We start from the raw sequence: 13,005 nt of genomic DNA, 5'->3' as shown, positions 1-13,005 counted from the left end.
GTAGCAGAATATCTGAATGTTGAGTATTGGCATAATAAAACGTAGTAGAGGGGATGGCTTGGGACTCTTGAAAGACTGGTAGAGCAGGTCATTTTTACTGTATTGAGCCATGTGCTAGAAATAAAGAATTTGGGTAAAATGGTGCAAACCTTGTAAAATATATGCACTATTGTGGCCTTTCTAAAATTGGCAGCAACTGCTTGCTCACAATTACGTGACGTGGTACTTGTTTCATCTCTGACATATAGATGCCCTTTACACTGTTCTTGCAGTCTGGTCATGAAAATATATTGCCCTTGTGTATTTGTTAACAGACTTGATCCCAGTAGTGCATTTGTATGTGCTTTTTCTCAGATATGTACATATTTTACTGTGGTCTTTCTGTCCCTGGGAAAAAAAGCCATTGCCAGACAGCAGCATAAATGTTAGATGAGAGCGTTGTGCAACAGGATAAATAAATACCTTAAATTATATATAATTTCCTTTTGGAAAGGTTTTTAATAATTTCAAGATGACTGCATAAAAGAGTTTAATTTTCACAGGTTTGTGTTGGCTTAAAACTCATGTAATTTTTTTAATGCATTTTCTGTAGTTATTATTGATAATACATTCTTACGATCCCAAAAGTCTACCAAAAGCATAAAGTATATGCCAAGAAAATCAATGCATCTAAAAGGAACATGCAATTACTGAGATTTAAGATACTCTGGCCAACCAAATCATAAAATTCCTGCATCATAAGGAGTTTATAAGGAATACTGTATTTGTGGCTGACTTTTACAGAAATCAGAAAACTGGTATACATCTCTACAACTAGCATGTTCTACCCTTTATCCCATAATGACGTTCCTAAGGCTCTAACCATAAACATGCAAAGTCAAACTACTGTTGGCTTAATGCCAGTCAGCTTTAGAAGCATAGTCAGCCTGACATTAATCCTGAAAGTGTAACTGAAACTAGTCACTGCAGTAGATTTCATAGTCTTTTTTAGAACAGTTTAAGAAATAGTCCTGTCCATTGTTTTCACGTCTTTCAGTCCCCAGCCTGCTTGTTGTTAAAGAGATGATCAAACGGCTCCAGGAGCTCCGTCATACTGAGCAGGTGCAGAGGGCATATGCGCTCAATTGTGGAGAAGGTGCCACAGTTAGTTACGAGATTCAGATTCGTGTTCTGCGAGAGTTTGGACTTCCAGATTCGGCTGCTGAACTTCTGCAGGTATGAAAATCCTCTTGGGTAAGACCCCCCCCCCCCCCCCGATTTTACAGCTGTGCTGTTTTTAAGAGACTTAACATGAGTCTTGGGAAACTGCATGTTTAACGTATGGGGAAAAAGAAGCATTGAGTGTATGCACACTTAAAAACCAAATGCAGCACCCCTCCCCTGCTTTTGCATCCAAACACAAACCTACGCATTACTAAAAAGTCTCTTTGTTGAAAGTGCAAGAAAATGGATATGTTAAAGTGCGGTACTCCATATTGCAAAATGGGTTTGGAAATTGATTTTTTTATTAGTGAGAGACCTCCTGTGTATGTGTCAATTAGAAGTGCACCAATACATTGGTCCATATCTTATCAGCACTGATAAAAGGAAAATTGACATTATTGGCAGTCAGCTTTTTTGCCTGATGTGACCAATAATGTCACCAATAAATACCATGTGCACGGGTGCAGCAGCAGCAGGTACACAGCCAACCTGGCAGCTTGGAAAGCAGTGTCTGGCTGGTAAGTTGGTTGGGGGGGGGAGGGGTGCAGGAGTGGGGTGCCATATTGAGGTCCCCCACAGTGAGGAAGGGAGTTGGGGCAGGGCCAGGCACTGCCCAGCTGGGGCAGGGTGTGGGACAGAATCCCAAGTGGCTTGTCTGGTGGGGGGGGAAGGGTGGCAGCTCCTGCTGCTGTGTGCACCCCCTAGAGAGGCATGGGGGGTGTGCCCCCTGGATTTGTGCATGGGGTGAGGGGAGGCTGCTGCGGGCTAGGGCCGGGGCAGTGCTGGGCTCTTCCTGGTGGGGGCCATTGGGCGGGGGCTGTGGTTGGGGGCGGGCAGTGACAGCACTGGAAAAGGGGATTGGTGGGGCTACAGTGAATTTTGGAGTGGCTGTAGCCCACCCCATAGCCTCCCCTCCCAGTGCTGTTGCCACCCACCCTGAGTGCAGCCCCAGTCCAACCCCCCTGCTGGGAAGAACCTGGCACTGGCCCTGACTCCAGCCCGCAGCAAAAGCCCACCCTTGCCCCATGCACAGATCTGGGGGGCACCCCCCCCATGCATTCCTGGAGGGTGTGCACAGCGGTGGGAGCCTCTCCCCATGTCCTTCCCTGCCCCACCCCAACTGGGCAGCATCTACCCCTGCCCCACTTCCTCCTTCACCATAGGTGCCTGTATGCCTCCCCTATACCCCCTCCCCTCCCTTCCCTTCCCTCCAACAGACTTACCAGCCAAACACTGCTCTCCAAGCTGCTGAGCTTGCATATCAGCAATTGGACTGGTATCGGCTGATAGCTTGTTAATAATCAGCCATTGGTATCGGCCCAAAAAATCTTTATCAGTTCACCCTTAATATCAATATTTGAAGAAGGTTAAATTTTATTTCCAATATCTATCAACAATGACATTGATTGGAAAGGCTGGAAAGAAAAGAAACAGAAGTAACGTTAACACTTCCTTTTTGAAAAAGATTGTGTAATATAGAGTGAAATTGTCCAGTAGCAAATCCTATTTACATTGGTGACATATTATTAATATTTCTGTATTATGTATTTATAAATTAATGTTTTAATCTGTCAAGTGCTCTGCACCTCTGACCTTCAAATATTCTCATTAGGGAAAATGCTGGATCTCAGATTTTGAAGTTGACAGGGATGTGAGTGATTGTCTTAATATACTATGGGAGCTCCGCTAGGGAGCATCAGGGAACACTTTTCAAATAACACAAGTGTTTTAGCTTTCTGTCACTTAAAATGTAACAACACATGTAAATGTAAAGAGTTCAGCCTGTCCTACACTTGAGCTGATTGACTGAAATGCTACAAAACCAGTGTCCAGGTTTGACTTTACTGAACCAGAGCTGTATCAGAATTCAAGCGAATGTTTGCAACGTTTTGTCCATTGCCACTTGGAAAAGAGCTGTACCTATATTGTGCAGAGCATATGCAGTACCTATATTGTGCAGAGCATTCAAGCATGAATAAGGACAGTCACTGCTTATTATTTACTATTTATGTCATTTGTTCTTTCTGCTCCATATGATAGAGGTTTTTAAACTGTGCGGTGTAACTTAACTGACTCCTCATAAATACAAGCAAATAGTAAGCAAGTGAAAATTCAGGTTGTTCAAAAATGGGTCAGGAGGAAAAAAAAGCTAAAAATCAGATGTAGAACTAGCTAGATGCTGATGTTAGTCTCTAGATTGCAAGTCTCAGTCCTGGTCAGTTGAATAGGAAATCTGAGAAGAATGCTTTTTGGTTTTCTAGCTCCTGATTTTTTTTTTTTTTTTTTTTTTTTGCTTTCCCTTGCAGAATCCTCACAAGTTCTTTCCTGATGAGCGGTTTGGGGACGAAAGCCCACTTTTGACAGTGAGACAGTCTGGACGATGTCGAGTCAACAGCACTCCCACTACAGAAACAGTGTTTACAGAATTAGACTCTTTTGTGGCCTTCCATCCGCCATTGCCCCCTCCTCCACCTCCCTACCATCCACCAGCTACTCCTATTCACAACCAGTTCAAAGTGGGCTGGAAACAAAGGGTGCCGAGTCAACATCCTTCACGTTCATTTTCTTATCCATGTAACCATTCACTCTTCCACTCCAGGACAGCTTCCAAAGCTGTTCCACCTGTCTACTTACCTGGTGTGAAAGCAGCACCACCTGATTGCACTAACACTACAGGATTGGGGAGGCAAACAGTAGCTGCAGCAGCAGCAGTAATGGCAGCAGAAAAGCAAGCAGTAAGTGTCTGTCTGTCTGTCTGTCAGTCTGTCATTAATGTATTGAAAAGGGAAATTAAAGTAGAATTTAGCAGTGAAGTGGTTTGGCCTGGTAAGATTGGCAATGGAGATGGCTATATTTTAAAGTGAATCTTCTATATACTGCCCCTTCCATAAAGTACCTACAAAAGTGTGGAGGATGAAGTCAGAGTGGAGGGAGTAGAATTGGTAGACTGAGATGGTTGAGAACTCTGGACAGCTTCTTTTAATTAAATACATGGTCTTTGTCTAGAAAGCTGCTTGGGTCCAAGGCAGAATTTCTGCTCAAAACTGAATAGGGAAAGAACCAGTGGTTTGGGATCTGGGAGACTAGGTTTAAGTCCCTGATCTGAGTAAGACAGAGTAAGGAATTGAGCAGGCATCTGACATCCCAGATGAGTGCTCCAGTCACCAGATGACTGTGTATCTGTGCAGGAGCAGGGGCAGCACTTTCTGATTTTTATAGGTTTTGCTTGAAATAACTTAGAAAGGTTTTGGTTTCATTTCATATTGGAACAGAAGCAAATGTCAGCCCTACTAGTAGGCTGGAGGGTTGACTAAGTAGCTAGAGGTGGTGTTCTTGCTGTAAGGCTTCAATGCTGAGCACTTTAGATCTAATGTAAATAGACAGTATTATGTAGAGAAAATCCATGGGGAGTTTGAATGCCTGAGGGGCAGTTTTAAATAGGATTCTGAAAGGAGTAAGCTGATGGAAAGTGATAGGAAAGGGCAAGATATATGCACATATAAAGGAGAGTATTTATGGATTAATATTTAAAAGCGAAGAAAATAGCCTCTAAGTTGATTAACTACAATAGAGTAGTTCTGTGTGTGTTTACTATATTAAAAGTGCTACACAAAGGAACAAAAGTAGTTGGGTAAAATGTAATTAATGCAGCTGCATGCTGGATTTGAAAACTTCTGCCAGAAAAGGTCCTAATGCAAAACATGGTTTCATGGGGGTTTTTTGTATACCGAGGTTCTGCTGTTCTGATTGACTTAAATTCTGGACTGACAGAAGTCATCAATCATTAGCTCTTATCGTGAAATAAACTATCTTTATGATGGCATGGTATATACTGTAAACATCTGATGGGGATTATTTCCTATAATTTTTCTCATGGGATTGATTTCCCATCATTCATGTATGACCAGCAGAAAAAACATCTCACTTGTATCCCTGGGCAAAAAAATACATCATCATATTGGTTGGCAGTATTGGATGGGAATATAGTAATTGGTAAAAGTACACTTTAAAAAGAAAAGGTTTTGGGCTAAGATTGCTAATTATTGATTCTGTTATTCCTAACTCTTTCTCATATATATATCCAGTGTATAAGATATAGCTGTCTCTGCCATATAAAAAGCCCCATTTAGGAAAAATATTCAGGGGCTTTCTTATGTCTTGATTTTACAAACCAATCCATTTTATATTACTTCAAACTTGCCATGTACATAATGCCATTGACACAGGGTAGCATTTACAAGTAAACACAAAGCCTTATGCTTATTAGCCATGAGGTTGTTAACTACAGTTATGTACTAGTAATTATAACTGCTTTAAATCCATTCATTTATTTTAGCCTGAAGAGTATATATGCTGATGTATACTTCCTTTAAGTCAAATTGATATAAAGAAAAAGCTTGAGTCGTCTCACTAAAAGTAATGCCTAAAAGTTAAATATGGTAGTTACCCTACTGGATCAAACAAACTAGTGGTCCATCTCCTCCAGGATCAGTCTGAACAACAACCAGTACTAAATACTTCAGAGGAAGGTGCAGGAAATGCAGTAAGACAGCTACAAAATAACCAGCCCACAGGGGCATGCTTTTCTTACCCCTGTGGTTTTGGGGTGGTTGTGTTCTAAAGAAAAAGGCAACTTTTTGCAGTTTGTTCATTCCTAGCATAACCTTGTAAGTTCTCATCCAAGTGTGGCAATGTGTTCTGAAACATATGTTTATTGTAAAATTCTCCAATATTTTCTGTGTCCTTGTTCTTGTATTTGAAAAGTTCTGGGCTTTATATGGTCTATTTTCACTTTACTTCATTAATTGGGAAATTTTTACTTGTTACTGGCTTATCATTTCCTCTCTAAAGTAAACGCTTTAAATCTTTCCAATTTATGGAGGTTTTTTCCATGTTTCTATTTTGCACCTTGTTTCTGGCTCCCGTTTGTTTCTGCTATCACTTCTTGTGATTGTATGGCCATATATGAGCACTGTTTCAGGTGAGGGCATAATACTTTCAACTTTTTCTGTCCTTGGATTGCTAGCTGCATTTAATATTTTGTTAGCTCTTTTATTGAAGTCATTATATGTTTAACCAGGGTGTCTCATTGAGCTGGCCACAGGTCCACTTGGTGGATGTTTTTTGGTTTTGTGTTTTTCCCCTGAGTAGTTACAGCTAATGTAGAAAGCTAGAGGCATCTTGTAATTAAAATGGAGTGCTGTTGACTTTACATCATATTGTATTTTACTTTGTTTTATCTGGAAGACAGGAGGGTGTGTGGGATGGATCTAGCCTCTGGCTAGGTCTCACTTGAGGTGTTGGGATGCTCCCAGGTCCCTGCTGCCCCCCTCCTTCCTTCACACCCATTACTAGGAACCCTGCCTCTATCAGACCCAGAATTGAGCTTACCCCCATATGCCTGCTGCAAACTCTAGGGACCCTGGGAAATAATTTTTCCTGGAAGATTATTTGATGTGTTTGTTGGGATCCTGTGAACTACATACAAGGAAAGAAAACTCAGCACAATTTCTACAGTTCAGCCATATTGCACATGTACTGTGGGGGAGCCGTGTAAATATACATAAAATATAAAACCATAAATGCAATTAATCTGCATGTACAAGATATAAAGTATATGCAAAAAGTTGGTTATATTTGTTCTGAGTCTGAAGGACCAGGTGTATCGATTTCTGGCTCCCCCCCACCTCTATTTTCTCAGCCACAGTATTGTCTTTATGTAGCATAACTCATTGAATATACTTTTGATCTAAATTAATATCTTGTTTAATATTCACTCTTTTAACATTCATTGCTGAACAGTCTACACTTACATGTACATTGTCTATTAAATGTGAAATAGTGCTGTGCACATATTGAAATAATAACCTCCCATTTCATGAGGAATTGAGGAAAAGGAATTGACACTTTGCTTTCATAGTGGACAAGGACTGTTCTGTAATAATTATATTGGTTACATTACTCCATGCAACTTCTCAATTTGCGTGACCTTTTCCTTTTTATTACATTTTTTTCCATGGGTAACATGCAGAGTTGGATATTTTCAGAGTTGCTTTTCAGAGCTAATTGAATGGAATAACTTGCTTTTAATAGCTGAATAGTGGGGGCAAGTGTGTAGAATGAAGTACAGGTGCACCCTCTTGATCTGAAAAATCAACTGCTGATTGTACTGGAGCAGCTCCAGCCAATCTGCCCTAATTGGGAAAGCGTCTCACCTGAAATGGCATGTGCTCTTAATCTAAGGAAGTTACTTGTTAAGGCTGTTGTTTCCTGAAGGGGATCAGAAAAGGAAAATTTTATCACCACCAATTACAGAAAGTGATTCTGTAAATTCAGTTCAGTACAGGTTGAAAAATGGAGCAAAATTCAAATGGACTGATTGTTTTTCCCTTTCTTTCTTTTCTAGTGCACTCAGCCCATGTTAAATGAGCTGATGCCCGATATTGCTATGGGTGTATCAACGATGTCTCTGAAGGACAGAAGGCTGCCAGAACTTGCTGTTGACACAGAGCTAAGCCAGAGTGTTTCAGAGGTAGGACCAAGTCCAGCACCACACATTTCCTGTATTCAGACCAGGCACATGCACACTTCTCGAAAGAAACATGCAATAGAGCAAAAAATAGATGCTCGAGAAAATCAACAGGAGTATCCAGACTTCTATGATTTCTCTAATGCTGCATGCAGACCTTCCACTCCAGCACCTAGCAGACACACTCCTTCACCTTCACAAGGCATGTATTTTGGTCCAGATTTGTATAGCCACAGTAAGGCATCACCAAGTGGCTTAAAGTCGGCCTACCTACCCTCCCAGATATCTCCAAAAAAACAAGAGGATTCCAGGAGAGAATATGTGCTCTCCCAAGATGGGCATCAACACAGACAAAAGAATGAGCCAATACACCTCGATGTCTTAGAACAACCTCCCCAGCGATTGGACTTGGCATTGGCTGCCCAGGAAAATGCTGGTAATGGCCCAGTTCACATCAGGGGAAGAACAAAAATGGAAACTGACTTAACATATGGGCTAACCGCTAACAGACCTTCACTCTCTGCATACACCTCTGAGATGCAAGAAGAGCGAGCTGGTAGGAGACTGGCAGATGATGAGCCTCTGGAACATGGAGCACAGAGAAATACTGATTTGGAAAGGGAAGAGGCAGTAAGCAGAGGAAGGAGGTCTCCGAGCAAACCAGACTTCCTGTACAAAAAATCTGCCCTCTGAGAGCAACCTCCACTATTTCTCTGTGCCTAACTAAGAGTTGTAAACCACCCCATTCTTTCCAACTTTTGGCTGGATATTTTTCAGCCAAATTCATGAATGCCAGCACATAATTCATTTTTGTTTTTCTTTCAATATGTTCTTTGCTTTATTAGAGAGAGAGCATGCTATCAGTTTACTTTGGATGCTGCTTCTGGGTTTATTTTGTGATTTGAGCAAATTTTTAATTAAGCCTCCTTTTAAAAAAAACAAAACAAAAAAAACTAGCTGGCACTTTTCTTTTTTACAGTTGGGTAGACTTTTGCACCTGTATATTTTATTTTATTCGTATTAGTTTTGTACTAATACGTTAAACTTCATTGTTACATTTAAAGGACTGTATTTTCATATTTTTGCATTTTACCTTTCACCTACCAGTTCCCCATGTGCATTTGGTTGCACGCTATGAAATGTATTTTCTTATGAGATAGTACCAATGTGTTTATTTTTGAATTATAGGAATTCCAAAGAACAGCACATCAAAATACTACATTTTAAGTAAGATTGTTTTAGGTCTGAAATCTTCCTGGTCCACTACAAAAATCCAGTCTCGTACTGTTCTATTGAACAAGTTAGCTGGTGTGTTTATTCCTCCTGAGATACAAAGTCCTCTCAAACACTTATTGTTGGGATGTTCAAAAGAGCCTAAGGAAACAGGTGGGTGTTGACTGCTTACTTTCCAAGGGCTCCTTTTGAAAATCTTGGCTCATGTATTCTGGTTCGGTTATGAATGTGGAGGACTTCTTGGTCACTGAGAAGTTAAGTAGACTAGAATTACTGATTTGCTCATAGGGGAAGATGAGCTAGAAACACTTCAAATCGATAGCAGTATTGAGTTCTGCTCATCAGGATGCCCTTGTGCTAGAGTGTGTGAAGATCAGAATTCAGGATTTGTTCCAAACCCTAAAGCTTCAGGAAGAACAGGCGTAGCATATGATGTTGTTGTCTAAACTGTTAATTTGTTCAACTGAGAGGGCTGTCTCTCTTGTAGAGATGCTGAGGGGACTGTTCATTGCCTTGCTTTGTTCCCGCCTATGGTAAAAACAAAGGGCTTCACTTTTAGTGATGTCATTTAGTGTTTCTTAACACATTTTAAGTGTCTCAAATTGCATAATGAAAATCATTCTGTTTTTGTGAACAAAATCATGGAGTGGAGAAGTAACTACTTTATCTTTATTTATAGCTTTAGCATTTTTAAATTACACTTCAATCATCACTATTTTTAAGCACATGGTGATGAGACTGACTAATATGAACACAGAGAAAAGGATAGTGATTTGTGTTCTTTGTCTTTGTGCTGGGGTTAAACATTTATAAGGATATAGTCATTCAAAAGTAAATGCTTGTCAATAGTTATTATACAATTATTTGCTATTCTAGGTGTAGCAAAAGCTGTGGTACCTGATACCACAGTGAATCTGCTAATAAACACCAGATTTTTTTTTAAGAATGATTTCTATAATGAAGATCTTCCAGCAATTGAGGACCTCAGTCTTAAGTGTGAGCTAAAGACTATTTTGATCTTAATACTGATTTGTTTTATTTGAGTTAAAGATGCTTAATTCTACTTAAATATAAATCTTGTTACAATATACTTTTTGTTTCAATTAAGACAGTCATTTCTACTACTAGTCATCTCTCCTCAAAAGCTCAAGGTTTTATGTGAAGTACACAACGCCTGTAAGCTATAGCACCATATTGTATTAACGTACTTAAAAGGGATTTCCAACCGATAAAGATAGCATCTGGGTAAGCTAGATTCATGAGGTTTGTGGTGCAAAAAAGCATGATGGTCTCCTGCACAGTATGAAAACTTTGGAAAGGTTCATTTAAGGTACAGCTGTGTTGGACCGTTATGATCAAATGCAATGGTGAGTGTCTAAATCACACAGATTTGTTTTGGTTTTGGAGGCTTGGTTTTGCTTTATTTTTGTTCTGTTGTTTAAGTAGGCTTGGGCCCCAAGCAAAAATATGCACGTTGGCTCCAACCTCATCACTAATATGTTGCTTTCACAGAATTACAGCAGTGTCAAACAATTGTCTTTATAACCTCAAAGAAGATAGGACTGTTTAGTACTGGTGTTTCAGGTTGGGGACTGGGGTTCATTGGTTTTGCTCTATGAAAAATCTAGCACAACACTATCTAACACTAGTCTGAGCCGTATCTGTTGGTCCCACAATCTCATAACTGCTAAAATCCCAATACAGTCATCTTGTTACTAAAAGTAAATGATTGTGCTTGTATCAGTTTATATTCAAAGGTTAATAACCAGTCACCATATACATCTTGGCTTTCAACAGAATATTTCACATTCTGTATACCTTTTATCTAAAACTCAGTAGACTTGCTTTCAGGGAAAACTGCTTTAGCAACTAATAGTGCTGTTTGGATGTGGCACTGTGTGCCTAAGTAGTAAATTGTGGCTAAAACCTCCTAGGAATGGCAACACCTTTCAGAAGCTTTCACAGTGGACCCATGGAGGTCTGGCTGGTGGTAATAATAAAAAAAAAAAAAAGCTGAGAAGTTTCAGGAAGATGTAGTTTGAAAGCATCTGTGAAATGTTTTCTCCACTGACTTACTCCACTACAAAAAAAACCTTTCATGGCATCGCTGTCTGCTTTCTAGTACATCCAGTTGTCATTTGCTGAGGTCTCCAATGGGCAATCCATGGTGTTGAGCAGTATTCCCAGGAAGAGATGATGTAAAATTCCATATAGTCTGACTGGCTGATGAACCAGTGGCCCAGGATTTTAGTCATTTGTTCTCCTGTCCTACCTGCACTTTGCATTTTCGTTTTGTTCTACATTTTAAAAGTACGTTGCCACCTCCCCCACTACCACACACCTCATCAGTTTAGGCACCTCATCGGTGGGTGATTTTTGTGGCACTCCCAGGTAACAACGCAGTCTTTTGCAGATGCACGTAAGGAGGATTGTTGTGTCTTTAGCGGACCTTCCTTGACAAGATGCTGGAATTAACCTTTTGTGATAGTGACGTTTTTTCCCCCCAGAACTTAGGCAATGTTAGACCAGACTCTGCACTGGCTTGCATGAGCACACCCATTCAGATGAATTGAATTGCACCCATTTACTCTGATTTCCTGAATTGCGGGGGGCAACATCTATATAACTGAACATGATGCAAAACATGCTGGAAAGAACAGCTTAATGGAAGCTAATGTTCACTCTTCCCCCCTCCCTCCCCAAAAGCAGCAAATTCGCAGCAATTTCATACACAAGACACAAGTTGCCATGCCGTCTGCTAGATCAGCCTTCATCCACTAATATTTTCAGTTTATCTATAGCGGATAACCCTTATTTAAATGAACCACTTCCAGATTAGAGGGGAAATTCTAAGATCTCCCGTCCTTGTAAACGGTCTGAATTGGATAGCTGCTTTGCTGAGTAGTTAAGCATTCTGTTGGAAGCTGCAATCATTTGTTGATGCTTCTGTCTTACAAAAAGGATGCCTGTTTTGTAACTTAAGTGTTAATTTACTACAAAAGAGCAGTATAAAATGTATACAAAAGCAACATGCAGGTTTTGGGGTCCCCCCCTTAATGTTGCAGTAGTTGTATATTATCTGTCTTGTGAGTTGTGTTGGGGTTGGGTTGTTTTTAGTTTATTTTCTTCATCAATGTTAAAAGGCTGAAAATTAAAAAGGCTCTGACCCTTCCCATTGCAAGCCTTAGTTTTGGTCTTCGAATGTCTCAACCGCTTATGTTCTTTAGTTTTCTTTTGAAAGAATAGATGTGCTGTAGAAGCACCAGTGTTTCTGCTATTTTGAATGCCTATTTCTATGGTGGAGGTGATGCTGAGCTCTGCTGAAGGCAGGGAGCAGTTAAAAGATAAAGGTTGGACTTGCAGTTTCTGTAATTATCTGTACTTGGGAAGGTGGTGTTGCCTTCTGCAATGTTACATTTTGTTTCTTGTCCTTGTGCTGTTACTGGTATAAAGTCAAGTGCCTTCAATGCTAAAGGCTCAGAAAATTTTCTTAAACTGACTTCATGTCCTATGCAAGTGTTTTTTCTACAACCTGCATAACCAGTACTTTGTAAAACTTGTTTACGCTTCAATTGTACATAGTGTTTTTTAAAATATAGTATTTTTATTTAGGTACCTCCAAACTTGAATTCTAGTCTTGTGTGATGCATTGTAAAACAATACATTTCTCTTTTGAGTACCATTACAGTTGTAAAAAGGTTTTCACTGGTTCTATTTTTCTACTGTTGCTGAGAAGCATGTAACACTGACTTTATCCTACATATAGTTGGCATTTCAAATAAATGGCTTATATAGAATGTGCTTGTATGAGGTGTCTTCTGTTTAGCCACACAAGACCACCCTATTCTACATCTGTCTGCTTGCTGCTAAATGAGTGTTCCTGTTGCCTGATTTGGTAGAATATAGCATATTCTAACTGCCTAAAATAGCAGACTGGCTCTCAAAGTTTTTATAATAAATTCAGTGGAAAAACAAGAAGGAGCAAGAGTTTGTCTTAAAAAAAAATAAAAATAAAAATATGAAAGATCTTAGAAAACTAG

At 39.9% G+C, this 13,005-nt stretch overlaps 1 protein-coding gene across 2 annotated transcripts in view; it reads left to right on the top strand.

Moving 5' to 3' along the window:
- Positions 1-12,762, top strand: part of BTBD7 (BTB domain containing 7) — a 95,648-nt gene extending 82,886 nt beyond the window's left edge. For both annotated transcript variants that reach the window (XM_090033913.1, XM_090033912.1), the window contains 3 exons: positions 1,037-1,215; positions 3,510-3,938; positions 7,610-12,762. In XM_090033913.1, coding sequence (XP_089890039.1) covers positions 1,037-1,215; positions 3,510-3,938; positions 7,610-8,425 — 1,424 coding nt within the window. In that variant the 3' untranslated portion in view covers positions 8,426-12,762. The remainder of the gene's footprint in view (positions 1-1,036; positions 1,216-3,509; positions 3,939-7,609) is intronic.
- The last annotated feature ends 243 nt before the right edge of the window (positions 12,763-13,005 follow it).

This window comes from Crocodylus siamensis, chromosome 2 (assembly GCF_052110815.1).
Source record: "Crocodylus siamensis isolate JL-2025a chromosome 2, ASM5211081v1, whole genome shotgun sequence".
Taxonomy (NCBI): Eukaryota; Metazoa; Chordata; order Crocodylia; family Crocodylidae; genus Crocodylus; species Crocodylus siamensis.
This window is presented reverse-complemented; position numbering and strand designations above follow the sequence as displayed.